Source organism: Cervus elaphus, chromosome 14, assembly GCF_910594005.1.
Source record: "Cervus elaphus chromosome 14, mCerEla1.1, whole genome shotgun sequence".
In the NCBI taxonomy this organism is placed as follows: domain Eukaryota; kingdom Metazoa; phylum Chordata; class Mammalia; order Artiodactyla; family Cervidae; genus Cervus; species Cervus elaphus.
In genome coordinates this window covers 44,554,567-44,576,699 of record NC_057828.1, presented here as the reverse complement: position 1 = coordinate 44,576,699, position 22,133 = coordinate 44,554,567, and the positions used below count along the sequence as shown (strand labels likewise).

The 22,133-nt window shown below is 41.1% G+C and overlaps 1 protein-coding gene across 1 annotated transcript in view; it reads right to left on the bottom strand.

Moving 5' to 3' along the window:
• Positions 1 to 22,133, bottom strand: part of MTOR (mechanistic target of rapamycin kinase) — a 124,432-nt gene that overhangs the window by 78,199 nt on the left and 24,100 nt on the right. Inside the window, exons 20-25 of the mRNA XM_043924194.1 lie at positions 10,348 to 10,434; positions 7,506 to 7,673; positions 6,887 to 6,999; positions 6,384 to 6,546; positions 5,192 to 5,284; positions 4,147 to 4,293 (exon numbers count right to left, since the gene is read on the bottom strand). Of these exons, the coding sequence (XP_043780129.1) occupies positions 4,147 to 4,293; positions 5,192 to 5,284; positions 6,384 to 6,546; positions 6,887 to 6,999; positions 7,506 to 7,673; positions 10,348 to 10,434 (771 nt within the window). The remainder of the gene's footprint in view (positions 1 to 4,146; positions 4,294 to 5,191; positions 5,285 to 6,383; positions 6,547 to 6,886; positions 7,000 to 7,505; positions 7,674 to 10,347; positions 10,435 to 22,133) is intronic.

Below are 22,133 nucleotides of genomic sequence, written 5' to 3'. Positions count from 1 at the left end.
TTATACCTCTCATGACAAAACTCCCTGAGTACAAATACAAAAGAGTAATATTTAATTAAAGTCATAAAACAAAAGCAGCAACCTCTGGAATATAACACAATATAGAGAACGCCTGTTTTACAACTCATTTGTGCTCGACTGTCCGCCAGGCAGAGAGCTCCACAGCCCAGTGGATGGGGACCGTCACACGCAGAATGGCCTCCAGCAGTGTGGGAAGGGCCCAGGGCACCCTGCAGTGGGACACTGGCTCATCTGACAGCGCAGTCACACAAGGAGAGGGAAAAAGCTCAGATCTGCACCATTATCAAGTGTGACAAAGCCCAGAGGACACAGCACTGTGTTGGAATGAGACAGAAGGAGCTGAACAGGTAGAACTTTTACTTTGCAGTTAATCCCCTTCAATTTTCCTCAAAACTCTGAGCTCTCCTGGCACCAAGAGTTACTAGCAGGGGCAGCTTAGGGAGGTGGATGGAGAGACTCAGGCCCTGGGGCTGGGTAATAAAGGGTACTGGCCAGCAGCCACACTCTGTGGAGCTCGGCAACTTGAGTTCAAATCCCAGTTATGTAATGTATTGGGTGCCTGGTCTTGGGCAAGTTACTTAACTTTTCTGTGCCTCAGTTTCCTCCTCTGTAAAGTGTGGATAACAGTCCCCACCTCAGAGGGTGTTTTAAGGATTAACTAAGTTAATACGTGTAACGGACTTTGCACAGCGCTCAGCACAAGTTAGTGCTCTATGTGTGAGTGCCTGCTACTCTGAAGTCAGAAACACCTGGCTGGAATCCTGGTCCTGCCATTCAGCTGCTGAAGAAACTCTGGGCAAACTACTTGTATGTGGCATCCGAGTCTTAAGTCTTCCTCATCCAGGAAAAATGCATCTAAAGGGTCTAGCTGGAATAACGAGCAAAACATTGTTGCTCTTATTATCAAAATGACTTCTCTCTGAATTGGCCTAGCCCTAATTACTAAATCTCTAACTTCTAAAATATATTCTTAAAAGATTTTTCTGGCAGAACAGACAGGTTGATCCTCCCTAAACGAAGGGAGGATCAGATAAGTTACAGCAGAAGTTCTCAAGGGAAGTCATCCAGGGAGTGAAAGAGACCTGTGTGTGCTACATCACCTGACTACCACTGACCCAACCCATCACCTCCCTGGGATGAAACGGAAGTCTGCTGTAGCTTTTGATGAGTTACCAATAAGTGACAGTACATAAACTATTACTGTACGTCAAAAACTGAAGTAGAGATACTGTAAAAGACAGCTTAAAAATTTATGTGGATTCTCACTGACACAATGAGAATTCCTGAACTAGAAAGAAGAGTGACACTAGATGCCAAAGACTTTTAGACCTTACTCTGTGGAATGAAATGGGAACATCAAGTCCTTTTCAATTCACAGATTGCTGGTTTCCAGCCTACACAGTGAGTCTCTGCATAGCAGCACTATATTACAAGGTACTTAAAAGTCAGTTGTATACAAGGAAGTAGTACTAACATCTTTTGCCCTCTAAAGATGTGAGGTTGAGTTTGGGTGAGGCGAAGACAATGCAGCACAGTGGTTAAGAGACTGGTCTCTGGAGTCATACCTGGCTCATATCCTTGGCTCCACCATCTACTGTCTGACATCGGGTAAATTTCTTAACCTTTCAGTGTCTCAATGTCCACCTCACAAAAGAGGGATGGTAATGATAGCACTGAACTCACATGGTTACTGTGAAGATTAAATGAATCAATACATATAAAGTGCTCACAACAGTGCCTGACACATGGGAAGTGCTCAACAAATGCAGACGGTGGTTACTGTGATCATTAACATCGGTACCATTTGATAAATGGTAGCAAATAGCTCTCCAAAACATTTTGGCTTAGTGAACAACTGCACAATCTGTCAAACAGGATGCGTGCCTCACAGGGCCTTTCCCCACTGCTTGGTAATTTAAAACATCATCAACTCTCAGTTCTCTGGGTTTTACAGCAACTGTCGAAACTCCAGTCAGTTTCCTCTCATCATCCACCCTCTGCGGACTGCCTCACCTGGTAACACTGGTGCACGCTGATGGAACGCCAGCTTATTCATTTAGAAGGTAAGCCCGAATCAACTACCATAAGACAGGGAAGCAGCTGAAAATCTTGGAGGCAGGCTAGAAGTATATACAAATGGTTTTTATGTTTTCTGTACTATGTAAATCCTCTATTAGCATAGCCAATAGAAGGGTGGCTGAGGTGGCAAATTATTATTTTGAAAGCTGGTTAAAACTGACAAATATACTAATCCCTAGTTATCATCACATGAATACGTACAAGCACAATTTACTTTTAGATGAAATGAATCTGAGCGTTAGCTGTGGAGAACTTTGTTTAGGGTTTTTGAACTTGACGTATTCTTTCAGGTGAGACAAACTAAGATGCCTTCTTTTTCCTTTGGCAAAGGTTATGCTTACTTTTTGCAAATCCTCGGTAAAAAGCAAAACTTCCTGGAAGCAAACTAGACCACTGGGGAATTTCCTAAAGTAAAGAAAACAAAGCCCTAAAGCAGGGTGGACAGCTGCCTGGCTGGAAGGACATTCTGCACCAAGGCAGGCTGAAAATATCTGGGCGGAAACATGCATCTGGCCTCCTTGTCCAGCCCCTCCCTCAAGGGTGAGGTGTTAGCATGGTGGCCTCAGCAACCACTTTGGAATGCCAGGTGTTGATGACCTTTCTCCTCCTGAGGTCTGGGACTAGCAGTTACAAAACACACACAGGAGAGCAACATCACTCCTGATCCAGGGGTATTTTACCACTTTCATCTTAAATCATACTTTTCTCAGCAGTGGTTACTTTGCAGTTGCCTATGTGAGTAAAGGCTGATGTCAGGAGTAAAGGCCAGTGTTCAAAAGCTGTGTGTGAGCACATGCACACAGGTCTGTGTGCAAATCCTTATGGGCTTGGCCAAGAGACCAAGTCAGCTGGGACCAGCTCTGCCCAGTTCTTTACCTCTATCTGCTGCTACACAGAAGTGCAGCTGCCTTGGGTCAACTGGTAATAAAGGAAAGAAAACTATGCTGAAATCCAAACTGGGAGCTGCTTTCAGTCACCAGAAGTACTAAAGACTGATGCAAACTGTGGAAAATAAGCAAGCTGATAAATTTATTTAAAAGTCAGTGAAGTATATGATTACTTTGTTTAGATCCATCAGAGATACTTTGAAACTGCCTATTTGTAAGTGGATCGCTGGTAGCATACGTGATGAGAAGCTGGTTTTAGCCCAGGCTTTGGTCAGCACAGAGAATCCAGTACTAACCTGCATAGATCTAAACCCTTGCTACTCAAAGTGTGGTCCCGTGGACCACTGACATCAGCCATTACCTGGGAGCTTGTTAGAAATGGAGACTATCAAGGCCTGAGCTTGAGCCTGAATCAGAACAAGCATTTTAACAAGTCCCCCAGCATGTGGTTAAGCCCAGTGAGTCTGAGAAGTTTGTGAAGGACTGCTTTAAAGAGCCTGCATCAGTCTCAGTGCTAACTACAAGGCTGACTCGTTGTGTTCTATTCATGTAAAAAATGAGAATGCAAACTGCAACAAGTTCCACTGGGCTTCCCTGGTGGCTCAGTGGTAAAGAATCCACCTGCCAATGCAGGAAACACAGGTTTGATCCCCAATCCGAAAAGATTCCACGTGCTGTGGAGCAACTAAGCCCATGTACCACAACTACGGAGCCTATGCTTTAGAACTCAAGAGCCGTCACTACTGAGCTCACATGCCCTACAGCCCGTGTTCCACAACAGGAGAAGCCACTGCAATGAGAAGACTATGACCCACAACTAGAGAGGAGCACCTAGAGAAAAGCCCACACAGCAACAAAGACCAGCACAGCCAAAAATAAAATAATTAAATACAATTATTAAAAAAAAATAAGTTCCACTGCCAAAGCTCCAAGGGAACATAAAAGGACACCTTGTTCTTTACTCTCCTTATATTAAAAGACTGTGTAATTCAGATACCTGGAGAAAGACAAAATAACCTAAGTTCATGGTATCTAGATTTTCAGAAAAATGCCTGGATTTGGTTATTTTAGACAGAAGATGGCAAGAGCTGAAAGTTTTGAACAAGTGACAAGAGCAGGGCTCTCCTTTCCAAGTCCCCCCAGGACACAATGGACTTGCCTTTTGGAGGTTAATGGTGCTGACGTGCAGTTTCTTCATGGGCCCCGTTTCCACTGGTCCACTGGCTAAGGCATCACCTTGGCTGCTCCTCAGCATTCGATGCTGGTAAATCAGAGGGTCTTCCTCCTCATCAGCCAGGGTATACCCCTGCAACCAGAGTTTACAGAACACCTGTGACTCCAAGAGCTGCTCCAGGTTAGAAAACACCCTTAAACCTCAGGCGGGTCCCACCTTTTGGAAGAGCCAGGATTTAGGTATGATTCCAGGAACAGACATAATGAATCATGAACGGGCTGTATTCTGCACTGAGACCAGCCTGCGTTGATCAGTCCTGGCTGCTGACAAGCATTGACTTAGGAGTGTGAGCATGCAACTGGCATGTGAGCAATAAACGCGATGAAGAGCTGGGGCAGCAAGGAGCTGCCTGTTTTTGTCAGGCCTAAGGGCTAAGGCTGGTTTCTACATTTTTTTAATGACTGAAAAAATAATTGAAAGAAGATTGATATTCTGCAACACATGAAAATTATTACAGAATCATATTTTGGTGTTCATAAATAGTTTTACTGGAATGCAACCTGGCTCATGTGCTTATGTATGCCTATGGCTGCTTCCAGGTGGCCGTGGCAGAGCTGAGTAGTTTCATCAGAGACCATCAAGCCTGCAAAGTTGAAAAAAATGCACTATCTTGACAAAAGCTTGCCAATCCCTAGTTCAGAGCTAAAGGGCTTCCCCAGTGGCTCAGCGGTAAAGAATCTGCCCGCAAAACAGGAGCCTCAGGAGACTTGGGTTCAATCCTTGGGTAGGGAAGATCCCCTGGAGGAGGGCGTGGTAACCCACTCCAGTGTTCTTGCCTGGAAAATCCCATGGACAGAGGTGCCTGGTGGGTTACAGTCCATAGGGTTGCAAACAGTTGGACACAACTGAACCGACTTAACTCAGCACAGCACAGTTCAGAGCTAAAAAGCTACATATACTCCCATTGCTAAGAATACAAGTTAAGAAAGACGACGAGGGGGCTTGACAGTAGAAACGAAGCACAGCTCACCTTGACAATCCTGCAGATGAGGACATCATAGCGCTGGTGGTTAATTCGGTGTCTCACCAGAACTTTGTTCACCATTGGAATGAAAATTTGGTACTGCAAGAGGAGAGCAAACAGATCAGAAACCATTACTTTGGAGAGTGGGAAAGAGAGAAAAGATTATTAGCACTGCCTTATTACAGCTATTACTTTGGGGTTTGGGACTAGCTCTGTGGTTGCAGGAGAATCACTTTCTGGCTCCTGGGCTATGATCGTCATGCCCACCGTCTTCCATCTGGGTCACTGCAACCGGTTTTTACTGTAATGGTCTCTCTGCTTCCACTCTTGGCCCAGTCTGTTCTTCCACACAGCACTAAGAGCCATCATTTAAAAATGTTAGGTCAGATCATAGTATTCCTGTGCTCAATCTCTCCAAAGACTTTCAATGTTGCTTAGAGTAAAAGCCAAAGTACTTATAATGGCCTGTAACAGTGATGTGCAAATTCTAGTGGGCATCAGACTCACTTGGAAGGCATATGAAACCAGAGACTGCTGTGCTCACAGTCAGAGGTCTGGCTTGGCAGGTCCTCGGGGACCTGCAGTTCTAATGGCACCCAGCTATGTAGACACTGATGCTGCCCGTCAGGGAATCACATTCTGAGAACCACTGGTCACAATACGTAGCTTCCAGTGGGCCCATCGCCAGCCCAGTCCTCACAAGGGTCTCTATGACCTTTCCAAGCCCTTTCCCCTGTTCCCCCACTGAAGTCACTACTCTCCTGCTGTCCCTTCCCTTCAGGTTCTGCCTTCTGGAACCTGTGTCTTTGCTCTTCCTTGTGCCTGCAGCCAGCTCCCTGGGCCTGGGCCTTTCCATTACTTAGGTCTCTACTGAAATGTCACCTTATCAGAGTGGTCTTCCTCACCTCTCCTCACCTCCTCCCAGCGTCTCTCCCCACCTGTCACCCTCACGAGATAAGTGATGTCTCAGAGCTTTGCTTCACTGGAACGTGAGCTCTGTGGGACATCATTCTGTTCACTGCATCGTCTCCAGAACAGCACTCAGCCCACAGAGGTGGCTCAATAAACACTTGCTGAATGAAGGGGAAAAGGGCATAAATGATTCCCCTCTCTCTGCCAGTGGTTGAGGCCTACAGATTGACAAGCAGAGGAGTTCACTAAAGCAGAAGGGCACGTGTGTCGAGAACTCCCGCCTCACCTTCTTTCCCAGCTGAAAGACGAGTGAAGACAATGTGTCCATGGCTGTGGAACGGAGTTCTGGGCTCTGGTCCAGTGTGCGCACAATCGGATGAATGATCCGAGAGGCATAGTCCGTGAAATCCAGAGACTCCGTCAGACGGTCCACAGTCTCTAGCGCAGCCCTACAACAACCGCTGAGATACAGTATCTGCTGACACACAGCCCAGAGTAAGAGAAACAATTGAGGGCTACCCTAACAATCGGCACCTAATGGGAAGGAACGTCTTCTGACGTTATTTTGGGTGCACAGAGCCAACACTCTGAAGTGGGATGGGGACAGTTGAGATTTCCATAAGCCTGGTACACTTCTGGACTAACTAATGGCAGTACATTTCTGGACTAACTTAAAATGACAACAAAAAAGAAAGATGGCCCGGGGACTTAGGAAAAGGACATTTTCAACAAGACATTTTAACAGTTAATTAGCTTGATGACTGTTAGTCCCAGAGGGCAGGTGCTCACTTTCGAGAAGGCAACGGGGCTTCGGGGGCATCAAATAACTTCACGATCGGGGGCAGCAACAAATGCAGATAGTCGTCCAGGTTGGCACCAAACAGCTGGATTGCAGCCAGCAACTACAAAAAGGAGCAGAGGCATGACGATGAACAAGTACAGTCAGGGAACAAGTCCACGAAGGGTGGCAGTGGTAGGGTAATTCCAAATTTTGGAGGGACTCCAAACAGACTTTAATTATACCCATTAAATTAATATCAAGGAATTACATTCTCTTGGTAGCACAGTCTCCCCTCATATTGTTTTGCTATATGTTATTTTGCTTTCTCTGAGCTTACTTCAATTGTAAGGGATCAGTGCCTGGATAATAGAGAAAACTGCTCTGCCATAAACATTTACCAAGATTATCCCATTAAAGGAGACAAAACATAAAGATAATCAAGAGAGGATCAGAAACATTGTATAAGCTGCACACCGCACACTTCAGGTACTGGAGTATTCCCTAGACTCAGTCTTTTAGGCTGAGCACCACCATGTCACTCAGAACAGGGTCTCGTCTCTTAGATGACCAACTGGGGACTCTGACGGACTCTGGAAAACTCTCTAGAGGATGCCCCGGGATACGTACCTTGATGGAGACAATGCGGCCTGAGCTATTGTCATGCATGAAGACACGAAGCATGTGTGGAATCAGCTGGGGCAGGTAGAGCTTAAATTCACCCCCGAGGGCTACTACAATCTGCTCAATGAGGAGAATGATTGTGCTCTGGATGGAGGTATTCATGACCCAGAATTCCTAAGAAGGGGGAAGACAGAGGAGCAAAGTCAGGGGCCCTTCTGTTTAAATAGGAACCAAGGAACTGAGACAGCTAAAAAGAAGCAGAAAGGCAGTGAGCATGGTCTGCCTCACGGAACCCCTTCCCTGTCCTCCGCTCCCCAGGTCCTCCTGTACCCCACATCACAGTAAACAACTAATCTGCATCTCCCTGAAAGCACCAGGCTACTTTCATCTTCTGTGCTTCGCTCATGCTGCTCTCTGCTTAGATCCCACCTCTTGTTCAGCTAAGCCCCATCTGTCTTTCCAGACCTGGCTCAAGTCTCATTTCTACTCAGAAGCTTTTCCTGTCTCCTTTCATCATCCATTGTGGGTCCCTCTGCTCTCCTCTTTCTATCACCTGCAATATTTAATTATTTTTTTGCCATCCTCCCTCTATTCAACTGTAGGCTAGTTAAGGGCATGAAACCTGCTGATCCATCTCTGTCTCCATGAATCCAGCATAACGCCTGGCATATTCCAGCTACCCAAACCCATTTACAGAATGAAAGGACCACCAGCTCTGCAGTGCTCTAGGAGCTCACTAGTTGTCTAGGGTGGTTCTGCTCTGGGTACCCCCTGGGCTCTGCCAGAGGGCGACTCTACCATTTGTAAGATTTCCTGCTCTTTCTGGATATAGACTTCGCTCAACAGCATCTAACATCAGTCCCAAACCATTTTCAGGCCAAGAGAGTGCCACAAAGAGTATTTTTCTACATTCATCCAATTATATCCCACATAAGTTACTAAAATGAAACCTGGCCAACTGGCTCCAGATCCTGTCTTAGTACTACAAAGCAAATTGGTCTAATCTCTCACTCCAGGGAAAACTATCACTTCAAATCAATTCAGAAAGATAGTTGCCTAGTGCCTTATTTAAAAACCTCTAGAGCAGGAGACTTAATGATGGCAACATATGCATATTAGTACTCTTGGTTTTGCTATGTCATGTCTGACTCTTTTTGTGACCCTATGGACTGTAGCCCGTCAGGTTCCTCTGTCCATGGGATTTCCCAGGCAATAATACTGGAGTGGGCTGCCATTTCCTTCTTCAGGGGATCTTCTTGACCCAGGGATTGAACCTTAGTCTCCTGCTTGGCAGGTGGATTCTTCACCACTGAGCTACCAGGGAAGCCTGTTGGGCTTCCATTTAAATCAGAGTAGAAGTCAACAACAACAACAACAAAAGACAACTCCTTGGGTGAAAGGCTTTAAAAGAAGTCTAAGTGGCTCAGTGGGCCTGCCAATGCAAGAGGTGCGGGTTCAATCACTGGGTTGGGAAGATCCCATGGAGAAGGAAATGGTAACCCACTCCAGTATTTTTGCCTGGGAAATCCCACAGACAGAGGAGCCTGGCAGGCTGCAGTCCTTGGGCTCACAAAGTGTCCAGCATGACTGAGCACGCACACACTACTACTACTACTGCTCTCCACTGGAGGACTACTGGGGCTCCTCACAAGGGGTTTCCCCTACCCCAAAGAAGCCAGGCAGCCTCCCCAGGGATGTCGGCTGGATCATTGTTCACAAAGCCCTAGCTCTCCCCGGGCTGCAGGGAGCTTATTAAAGCACCCTGGATCGATAGCCAAGGCAAGAGCCCTGTTGCACGTTTTCTGTCCTGAAGGGAGTGAAAGCTGCATTTGGCAGATGTAAGGCTCCCTGCCCCAAACCCCTATGCTTTGGCCATAAGTCTTTTTTGGGAAGCAAGTCACAGATTACTTCAGCTTTGACCCAAGAGCACACTGATTCCTCCTGTGCCACTCCCCACTTCCCTAACTCCATCCGACAGGCTCTTCAACTTCCTGTTGCTCTCACTTATTTATACATATAGGAGTTATTTAGTTCCGAGGACTCATTCTTGGGGAAGCTCCATTTTTGAAGCCAGTCATTTTGATTTTAGTCCTGCTGCCTCCTTCAAGCTGACTACAAAAGGCTGGTGTAGAAGAAGAAAAATTACTAGAAGAAGTGTCTTCCAATTTTTTTAGGACACAGCCATCTCTGCAAAGCAACCTCCCCAACAGAGACACTGAAATTATAAAGAACAGTAGGAAGCAGCCTCCCCCACTTCAAAACAGAAAAACGATACTACTGTCAATGAGGTGTCCTGTGTGCCTGCTTAAGGCACATCACAGCATCTGGGATGTGAGCCCCCTCTCAGAGGTGACTGCAGTCAGAAGGCGGCAGTCAGGCTGGAGAGGGCAGCAGGGGAAAGCATCACCTTCCTCCTCAGAGTCTGACAAGAGTCCATCGTATTTAATGGCCCAAGGTAGGCTCAATCTCCAGTCCTCTCTTAAGGCCATGGTTTTATAGGCAGTAAGGAAGAGGGCTTTTGTGGGAATAGTGAAGCACTGCTGTGATATTAAAGTGAAATTGCTCTGCTGTGTGTGAGGCAAGGAACTCAAGTCTATTTCTGGCAGAACAATTACTTCAGGATTTCTCCTCAGACTTCACACCTTGAACTCTTGTACCTGGGAGCCTGTAGCCATGGCCCCCCCACCCCTTCACGATCCGCTGGGATGCCATGCTCCACTTTCCATCCTCAGGTTGTAACAGCTCTATGACGACCCATAAAAGACATATCCACATCATCCAAACCTGCTTCCAGACGCTCCCGGACCCAAACCCCAAGGAACAGGCCAAAGCATTAATTTCTACTCACTCTCATGAGCGTGACTATCTCATCCATGTAAGGTCTGATGTGGCTCTTCACAAAGGACACCAACATTCCCAGCTGCTGGAACAGAAACTGAAACAGAGACGAGGTCGGCAAGTTGACACCACAAAGGATGTGCAATTCCCAGGCCTACCCAGGGTCCATGTGAACCAATAAAGACAACTGCGAACTGGCTTCTGTACCACCCTATCTGCTGAGAATAAGTTTCAAAGAATGAAATTTAAAACCATCAGCGAGAATGGTGGTGGGAGCTGAAACAACTGTCAGAGGCTTTACTTGCCAGGTGAGCCAGTTTCTGCTCAGCAGGGACTTTGGGGCCAGACTAGCTGTTCTGAGCCATTTCTGTTACCTACTAGCTTTGTGACCTTCATTTAACTTCTCTGCACTCAGCCTCTTCAGTGGGAAAATGGGAGATAACAGTTCTTATCTCATAGGCCTGGTCTAAGAGTTAAATGTGCTGATACCTGGAGAGCACTAGAACAGGGACACAAATACTGTTAAAAGCCCAGCGAATATCATTTACTGGTGAAGGATTACTAAAAACGTAAAAAAGGACATGAAATTTTTAATTAACCATATATGTATTTTTTATTAATTTAATAAAATTAATTAACTGTAAATGTATTATTTTGCTTATTTTGTCTGTCTTAATTCACTACCACTTACTTTCTAAAACAAATACATCTAACCATTATGGGCATCATGATTCATTTGTGTTAATTAACTCAATTAATTAGGTCTTAATTAATTAGCTAATTGTTTCTCTAAGACATTGTAAACCAAAACAGCAAGCAAACTGAGGGTGGGATGGGATAAGGAGATTCTATTTAAGCTGGTATCTTGCCACTGTCAAGAGACGCCATTCATGAAATAAAGTTAGGAGTAAGGACAGCTTTGGTAAGAGAAATCCCAACTCTTTTCAGGTTTAAGATGTCTTCAAGGCATAGTTTTTATTTTGTTAGGATCCTTAGATAGTGCTCCATGTCAATATCAAGCAGAAAATTATACTCTAAACCCATGCCCCCAATTTTTATAGCTCTCTGCCTTTGCTGCCCTCCACTAACAAGGATAATTTCATACATATATATTTCCACCCTTATCCATGTTTTAAACCTTGGGTAAGTTTCAAAAATAAAATAAAAAGTGCTTCAAATAGTAAGTAATGGGCCTACAGAACTCATTACCTAAAGAAGTGAGATTGACAGGCCTCTTCAATATAGGACTGGGCTCAGAGAGAGTATGGACTAATTCTCCAAGTTCAACAACACCAGTGGATTCTAAGGGGGTTAGAACCCAGTTCCACGTGGGACACAGGCTTGACTCAGGGGAACCATCCCTTCCTAACTCCTGGGCACCTCCTCATAGAACCGCTGCTGACAGTTTCTGTGAAATGGTCCCTATGGTACATTACAGAGATAAGGGACAGGAGACTCTAAAATACAATGGTTCTTGAGTTAACTTTGTGTGATGCGCAACATGAGAGGAGGTAGAAAGTCTAAGCTGGAGGAAAAGCAGGACACTGCAGATGGCAGGGAGATCAGGGGAAACTTCAAGACAAAAGCATCCTGATCGTGCTGCCATTTTCCATGAGGTGTCCAGCGGTAGCCTCTCCAGTGGCTGATTCACAGGATATAAATAGGTGGGCCCATCAGCCCCAGGCAGGGAGCCCAAGCAGCCACCTCATTTCTTCTCCCTTAGATTCTTTCACAAGCTCTTTTCTCTTTTTTCTCCTGAATATTAGTATTTTAAAAGAACACATAGTTTTGTTCCTGAAAATACTTTCCTGGTGGCTCAGATGGTAAAGAGTTCACCTGCAATGCAGGAGACCCCAGTTCGATCCCTGGGTCGGGAAGATCCCCTGGAGAAGGGAATGGCAATCCATTCCAGTATTCTTGCCTGGAGAGTTTACGGACAGAGAAGCCTGGTGAGCTGCAGTCCATGGGGTCGCAAAGAGTTGGACACGACTGAATGACTACCACTTTCACTTCGAGATGCCCTCCCAGGTCCCCTTGCTATGAAAAGCCTAAAAATAATGTATAAAAGATGAGAAACACTGTTGGTAGATTATCTCAACTGAAACCTTTCACATAAAGTCAAACCTTCAAAAAGTTACATATTAAGAAAAAGGGTGAAGCCTTCCACCCCCCAAACTGTCCACTGGCAAAAAGAGACAAATAATCTGTCAGTCTCGATGTGAGGTTGAGATAGAAGAAAAAGTCTTCCTAAAAGTGTGTAATTTCAGGCCACACTCACATGATGAGTTTAGAGGGTAACTTTTAACTACCTGTGTGGCCTGAGAAATTCTAAGCCAAGAATCTAACTTCAGTTCTCCTGGACCATGTGGTAGAAGCAAATGCAAACCCTCGCTGAAGAGATGCAAGTTCAGAGCATATATTCCAGTATTACTGCTCCAGGGGGAGCCCAGCTGAATATGATGTATGATCCAAAATTGTAAAACATACAAGGACAGACTTACAGGCTTGCTGCCAGCATGACTTGGCAAAAACAATAAACAACAGAATTAGACCCATTGAAAATCCTATATATACTGGAATTTAGTTCAATTCAGTCACTCGGTCATGTCCGACTCTTTGCGACCCCATGGACTGCAACACTCCAGGCTTCTCTGGAATTAGTGGACAGAGAATATAAAACAAACCTGCTTAAAATGCTTAAAGGAATAAGAATGAGCATTTTTAAAAATGAGTCAGGAACAAAGTACTATAAAAATATTAGGCATGTTTGAAAGAACCCAGAATGACTTTAGAAATTATAAAATGTAATAGAAACTAAAAACTCAATGACAGATCAAAGACATGGTTAAAGAATCAGTGAAGAGAAAATGGAGGTGAAGACACATTCAGAATGCATCTCTGAGAGACAAAGATGAACTACACAATAAGAAACTAAGAGACATGAAGAAGAAAGTGAGAAGCCCCAAATGTTGAATCAAATTCTGAAAGGAAAAATAGAAGGATGGAATCTTCATATTCAGAGAGTCTACAATCCCCAACAAGGTAAAAAAAAGAGAAATGCAAATGCAGATTTGCAGTCCTGAAACCCCAGGACAACAAAAACAATGAGAAGATCTGAAACAGTCATAGAGGAAAGGGAGATGAAATACAAAGGAATGATAATTTCTCAAGAGCAACAAAAGAAGTCAGAAAACAGTGGGATAATGTCTACAGCTGAAGGAGAACCCAGAATCGTATTCTTAGCTAAAAAAAGGTTTTAAAAGACGATGAAAAAAGATTTTTTTTTCAGATAAACAAAAACAGCATTTACTTCAATGGATGCTCAGAAAAGGTATCTGCCTTAAAGAGAACAAAAATGACCCTAGGAGGAAGCTCTGAGATGGGAGAAGAAATGAAGTGGCTAATGTGGATAAATATAAATAAATATTGTTTGCATAAAATAATACAGTAATGCTTAATTTGGTTAAAAAAAGTGATACTACATAATATAAGAGGGAAGGGAGGTACTTTGAGCAGTCATCCCAAGTTCTGTATATTGTTCAGTGAAAAGGATAGACATAATGATTTTAGACTTTGTTAAATAAGATATGCAAGTCAAATTTTATGGGTGAAAAAGATAAATTTGGACCCATTTCTCAATCTGTACACTGGGACATATACCAAAGAGCTCAAAGATCTAAATGTAAAAAGTGAAGCCATTTAAACAAGAAGAAACAGAGGTGAAAATGATGTATACACAAAGCTTTTCATTGCGGGATTATTTTAAATACCAAAGACTGGAAAAAATACAAACAGTCATTGGCAGGGACTGGTCAAATAGCTATGGGACACAATGAAGTCCCATGTGTCTCTAAAGGAATGAAGGCATTTCTCAATACACTGCTATGGTGTGTACAGAACTCCAGGATATGCTGTTGTGAAAGCGGGAAAAAAAGCAAGCTTCCAAAGGTTTATATTATGTTACCTTCTGAGGAAAGGAGGTAGCAGACAAATATTTTCTCATATTTTCAATAATAAACAGTGAAAACATAAAATTTAAAAACTGGAAAAGCTGGTTACCTTAGGGGGAAGCATAGGCAGAATTATAGCACCCCAAAGAGGTCCAAGTCCTAATTCCTAAACCTGTGAATAAACTACTTTACATGACAAGGGGGGCTTTGGAGGATGTGATTAGGGGGTCAGAACCCTGAGATACAGAGATTGTCAGGGTGGGCCCAATCTAATTACAGGAGTCCTTAAAAGCAGAGAACCTTTACCTGTTATGTTCAGAAAGACTTGAGGGCAAAAGAAGAGTCAAAGAGATACAGTGTTGCTGACTTCGAAGAAGCAAGGAGGAAGCCAAAGAAGGCAGGCAGTCTCTAGAAGCCAGAAAAGGCAAGGAAAGGGGTTCCCCCTAGAGCCTCCAGGAAGGAACACAGCCACAAGGGCTCCCTGACTGCAGTTCAGTATGATCCACGTCAGACTTACGACCGACCCAAAGACCTGGAAGACAATCAGTCTGTGTTGTTTCAAGCTGCTACGCTGGTGGTGATTTGCTACAGCAATGGTGAATGACAGAGGAAAGAAGAAACAGGTATGAGAATGGAGAGAGATGCTAGTCTTTGCTGAATATATCAATCTCTCCTCTTACAGTTTTCACTTTGCAACTATGCTAATGTCTTACAAAACTAGAGTGAAAGTTAAATTAGAAAAACTCACAAGAAATTTCTAAAAATTGAAAGTAAATAGGAATAAATGAATTTAACTATAAACCAAGTTGGTTTCATATCACCCAAAGGATTATTTCAAGTGACTCTGAACACAGTATTTTGGTGTATATTCCCAATAGGACACATCTTCAAAACAAAAACAAATTGTAAAAAACCTTGACTCGCACTCAGTAATCATAGTTAATGCTTGGTCATTTACAGTTTATATGTATACAAAATACATACATTCTTCAAGATAAAACAAGTACTTACAGAGATCTCAGAACAAAGGAATCAAGATTTTCAGTGTAACAGAAAAGAGATACAAGTATAAAGTCAAAGAAGTAAAAAACAACTCTTTAATCTTAAATTTGAAGTATCAGTATTAAGGTATGGATTATTTTTCCTTTTTAAAAACTACATATTTCTAGTTCCGTTCACTGAGAAGGCCTAGAAACAATGACACAGCAGCAGCAAAGAGCATCCTAGCATACAAACTGCTCTCTCTGTGTTCCATCTCTTACTCGAAGAAACCACAGCTCCTTGGAAGTGGCTATGCCCAGGCTGGAGTGTAAGTCTGGAGTGTAAGTCTTTTTTTTTTTTTTTTTGCCAGTAAGAAAGTGATCAAAGACTAAGATGTCTTTGATGGGCAGTTTAAAAAGAACACAAAGCCGGGTAGATTGAAATAATTAGATCATTAAAAGAAGACTGTCTTCAATACATAAATCCATGCATGGCAATGATATTCCAAAAAAGTCGAGGGGTTGAGGGGGTTGCCTGGGTCACCTTTGAGAGGTTGTCAGGGACCTGCTTCATTATTCTGAAAAAGCGATAAAAGGAAAGAATCCTGCGTCTGTTCTGCCCTTCCTGAATGAACTATCCTTTAAATTGACTAAACTGTTGATGACATAGAGTTTTTTATAGATGATTTCTAACTAATAAATCCAGCAGGAATAACAGAATTAGAAAATCACCACTTTGCAAGTGTTCTAGGAAACAATAATCCATAAACACTAAAGTGATTGAGATAAAGGCTGATGAAGAATGCAGAATCACACCACCTGAATCCTCTGGTTAACCTGCACATCACTAGAAGTGGATCATTTAGAAAATATCTGTTTACTAAATGCCCAAATAGGAAGTATATGGTACCACCTATGAAGTATTTCTTGCTAAAAGAATAAAACCTGAAAATAATCAATCCTCTAAATCTAACCAGTCTACAAGAAAAATTAAAAGACATCTTGACAACACAAACAGGCAAATCCAGAATGGAAAATTCTATAGGACAAATGACCTGGTTTCTTCCACAAATACACAGAATGAAAAGAAAAAAAGTCAGGGGAAAAGGAGAAGATACAGAAAGAGAATTAGATGTATCACCCAAGTGCCATGTTATTGGGATTTTGATGTGAACAAGCCAAATGTGAAAAGAAAATTTTAAGACAAATAAGGATATCTGAAGAAGGATTGGTATTAGATTACATTAAAGAATTTCATCAATTCATTAATTTTGTAGGTATTGTAACTGTGGTTATATGGAGAGGGGAGAATTGAATGGTGAAATATTATTTTATCTGGAATTTGCTTTAAAATGCCCCAGAAAAAAAGTGTGTGTGAGTGTGAGTGTGTGTGTGTGTGTGTGTGTGTGTGTGTGTCTAGGGTGGGAGGGGGGCAGGTGATAAGATGAAACCAAATTGATAAGATACTTATCACTGTTGATGAGTATGAGAATTTAATATAAGTTGTCTACTTTTTGTTTATGGTTAAAACATTCCACTACAAAATAGAGGGCAAGAGATAAGAAAATGAAAGCTCAATCAATCCCCAAAAAGAAATGGAAGAAAATACACAAGGTAGGACAAAAATAACGCGCTACATAAGATGGTGGGTATCAAATGGACAAATTCTTAGAAAAGTATAACTTTCCAAAACTGAACCAGGAAGAAATAGAAGATCTTAACAGACCCATCACAAGCAAGGAAATCGAAACTGTCATCAAAAATCTTCCAGCAAACAAAAGCCCAGGACCAGATGGCTTCACAGCTGAATTCTACCAAAAATTTAGAGAAGAGCTAACACCTATCTTACTCAAACTCTTCCAGAAAATTGCAGATGAAGGTAAGCTTCCAAACTCATTCTATGAGGCCACCATCACCCTAATTCCAAAACCAGACAAAGATGCCACAAAAAAAGAAAACTACAGGCCAATATCACTGATGAACATAGATGCAAAAATCCTTAACAAAATTCTAGCAAACAGAATCCAACAACATATTAAAAAAATCATACACCATGACCAAGTGGGCTTTATCCCAGGAATGCAAGGATTCTTTAATATCTGCAAATCAATCAATGTAATACACCACATTAACAAATTGAAAGATAAAAACCATATGATTATCTCAATAGATGCAGAGAAAGCCTTTGACAAAATTCAACACTCATTTATGATTAAAATTCTCCAAAAAGCAGGAATAGAAGGAACATACCTCAACATAATAAAAGCTATATATGACAAACCCACAGCAAGCATCACCCTCAATGGTGAAAAATTGAAAGCATTTCCCCTGAAATCAGGAACAAGACAAGGGTGCCCACTCTCACCACTACTATTCAACATAGTGTTGGAAGTTTTGGCCACAGCAATCAGAGCAGAAAAAGAAGTAAAAGGAATCCAGATAGGAAAAGAAGAAGTGAAACTCTCACTGTGTGCAGATGACATGATCCTCTACATAGAAAACCCTAAAGACTCTACCAGAAAATTACTAGAGCTAATCAATGAATATAGTAAAGTTGCAGGATATAAAATTAACACACAGAAATCCCTTGCATTCCTATATACTAACAATGAAAAAACAGAAAGAGAAATTAAGGAAACAATACCATTCACCATTGCAACAAAAAGAATAAAATACTTAGGAGTATATCTACCTAAAGAAACAAAAGACCTATACATAGAAAACTATAAAACACTGATGAAAGAAATCAAAGAGGACACAAACAGATGGAGAAACATACCGTGTTCATGGATTGGAAGAATCAATATCGTCAAAATGGCTATTCTACCCAAAGCAATCTATAGATTCAATGCAATCCCTATCAAGCTACCAACGGTATTTTTCACAGAACTAGACCAAAGAATTTCACAATTTGTATGGAAATACAAAAAACCTCGAATAGCCAAAGTAATCTTGAGAAAGAAGAATGGAACTGGAGGAATCAACCTGACTTCAGACTCTACTACAAAGCCACAGTCATCAAGACAGTATGGTACTGGCACAAAGACAGAAATATAGATCAATGGAACAGAATAGACAGCCCAGAGACAAATCCACGAACCTATGGACACCTTATCTTTGACAAAGGAGGCAAGGATATACAATGGAAAAAAGACAACCTCTCTAACAAGTGGTGCTGGGAAAACTGGTCAACCACTTGTAAAAGAATGAAACTAGAACACTTTCTAACACCATACACAAAAATAAACTCAAAATGGATTAAAGATCTAAATGTAAGACCAGAAACTATAAAACTCCTAGAGGAGAACATAGGCAAAACACTCTCCGACATAAATCACAGCAAGATCCTCTATGACCCACCTCCCAGAATATTGGAAATAAAAGCAAAACTAAACAAATGGGACCTAATGAAACTTAAAAGCTTTTGCACTACAAAGCAAACTATAAGTAAGGTGAAAAGACAGCCCTCAGATTGGGAGAAAATAATAGCAAATGAAGAAACAGACAAAGGATTAATCTCAAAAATATACAAGCAACTCCTGCAGCTCAATTCCAGAAAAATAAATGACCCAATCAAAAAATGGGCCAAAGAACTAAACAGACATTTCTCCAAAGAAGACATACAGATGGCTAACAAACACATGAAAAGATGCTCAACATCACTCATTATTAGAGAAATGCAAATCAAAACCACAATGAGGTATCATTACATGCCAGTCAGGATGGCTGCTATCCAAAAGTCTACAAGCAATAAATGCTGGCGAGGGTGTGGAGAAAAGGGAACCCTCTTACACTGTTGGTGGGAATGCAAACTAGTACAGCCACTATGGAAAACAGTGTGGAGATTTCTTAAAAAACTGGAAATAGAACTACCATATGACCCAGCAATCCCACTTCTGGGCATACACACCAAGGAAACCAGATCTGAAAGAGACACGTGCACCCCAATGTTCATCGCAGCACTGTTTATAATAGCCAGGACATGGAAGCAACCTAGATGCCCATCAGCAGATGAATGGATAAGGAAGCTGTGGTACATATACACCATGGAATATTACTCAGCCGTTAAAAAGAATTCATTTGAATCAGTCCTAATGAGATGGATGAACCTGGAGCCCCTTATACAGAGTGAAGTTAGCCAGAAAGATAAAGAACATTACAGCATACTAACACATATATATGGAATTTAGAAAGATGGTAACGATAACCCTATATGCAAAACAGAAAAAGAGACACAGAAATACAGAACAGACTTTTGAACTCTGTGGGAGAAGGTGAGGGTGGGATATTTCAAAAGAACAGCATGTATACTATCTATGGTGAAACAGATCACCAGCCCAGGTGGGATGCATGAGACAAGTGCTCGGGCCTGGTACACTGGGAAGACCCAGAGGAATCGGGTGGAGAGGGAGGTGGGAGGGGGGATCGGGATGGGGAATACGTGTAAATCTATGGCTGATTCATATCAATGTATGACAAAACCCCCTGAAATGTTGTGAAGTAATTAGCCTCCAACTAATAAAAAAAAAAAAAAAAAAAAGATGGTGGGTATCAACCTAAATTTATCAGCAATCACAGTAAATGTAACTAGACTGAATGTACCACTTGAAAGACAAAGATTTTCCAATATATTAAAAAGTTAATCTAGCTATATTATTATATACATTATTATGAAATACCAACCAACCTGAAGCAAAAAGTCACAAGACAGTCAAAAGTAAAAAGATAAGAAAAGACACGCATCACCAAAAAAAGCTGGTATTAACTAAATTAACATAAGGCAAAACAAATCTCAAGGTATTGTCAAAGACAAAAAGGGTCTGTAAAATGATAAAAGATTCAGCTTACCAGGAAGATATGATGATTTAAAATGTGTATGCACCTAATAATATAATCCCCAAATTAACTATACTATGAGAAATTTATAAATGTATCCTTATAAAAGAGAATTTTTATCTCACTTCTCTTAGTACTTGATAGATTAAGCAAACAAATATTAATAATGATATAAAAGATTCAAATACAAGTTCAAATCTAATAACATATGTAAAATCTTGCGCCTATCATTAGCAAATACACCCTATTCCCAAGTGCAAGGGAAATGTTTGCTGAAAACAATCAAGCATTAGATGATTAAGGCAGTTTCAGCACACATCAAAGAATCATAAACCCAAAGCAATTGAGTTAGAAACCGATATCCAAGAAAGAAATTTAAAATCCTACATTTGCAAATTAAAATACCCACTTCTAACTAACTTGATGATGAAAGAAGTCATAACAAAGATTAGAAAATACTTACTTCTGAACAGTAATGAAAATACATTATTATTCAGCAATAAAAAAAGGAATGAACAATCTGAACAACACAGATGAATCTCAAAAAACTGTGTATGCTTCTAATTCTACGAAATGTCCAGAAAAGGCAAATTTACAGAGACAGAAAGTAGGTAAATGGTTGCCTAGGGTTGGGATAGGAATGGAAAATGACTGCAAACGGGCAGGAGGCTTGTCTCTGGGGTTATGGGAATTTTCTAAAATTAGATTGTAGTGATGTTGCAACTCTGTAAATATACTAAAAATCATTGGATTTTACATGTAAGAAGGATGTAAGAAGGATAAATTTTTATGGCTGTAAATTTCACCTCAATAAAGTTTTGAATGCAGCAGCTACATTTAATATGCAAATTAAAATATCCACTTCTAATTTAACTTAAGAGTTAAATTTACAGCCTTAACAGATTACATTTAGACAAGGAGAAAGATCAACCATCAAGAAGCTAATATCTAATAATTCTTTTTTAAAGCAGAAATAAGAAATTAGGAGGAAAGTAATAGTAAAGAGTAGATTAATGAAACAGAAACAAAGATATAAGACAGAAGAGAAACATGGGACTTCCCTGATAGTCTAATGGCTAAGGCTCCCAATGCAGGGGGCCCACGCTTGATCCTTGGTCAGGGAACTAGATCCCACATGACACAATTAAGAATTCCTATGTTGCAACTAGATCCCTCATGCTGAAACTAAGATCCAGGGCAGCCAAAAAATAATACACATAAATTTTAAATTTTTTATAAAAGAAGAGAAACAAAGGCAAAAAACTGGTTCTTTAAAAAAGAAAAATACTATGACAAACCTCTACCAAGAAATTAAAATATAAAATAGTGAACAACTTCATACCAATAGATTTTATTATTCAGATAAAACAAATACTTTCTTAGAAAAATGTGACTCAAATTGTCTTAAGAAGAAACAGAAAAGTTAAACAGATCTTTGAAACTGTGGTTGAAAAAAATTATAGGTCAATTCCTCCCAGGAACACAGATGTAAAAATTCTAAATTACATATTAGATAGAAAATCAATGTATTAAAAAAATATCATAACCAATATGATTTTGACACAAGATATCAAGGGTATTTCAGCATTAAAACACATATCAGTGTAATTCCACATGTTAATATATTAAAAGAAAAAAAACCAAATGATTATCACGAGATTTTAAAAAAAGGCATCTGATAAAGCTAATACCTATTCATGATAGAAACTCTTTAGCAAATAATACCGTAAGGGAACATTCATAACCTTTAAAAAGGTACCTATCAAAAACCTACAGCAAACACTATGTTTATTGATGAAATCTTAACTGCAGTCCCATTACATCAGGAACAAGATTAAAGGTTTCCTCTATTACAGTCTAATCAACACTACAGTGAAGGTCCTAGGAATGCAGTAAAGAAAAGTAACAACAGCTTTACAGACTAAAACAAAAAAGCCAAAACTGCTTTTTATTTTCTGCAGACTATATGATTATCTAGAGTGAAAACCTGGGAAAATGTACAGGTAACTTATCAGAATTAGTAAGAAATC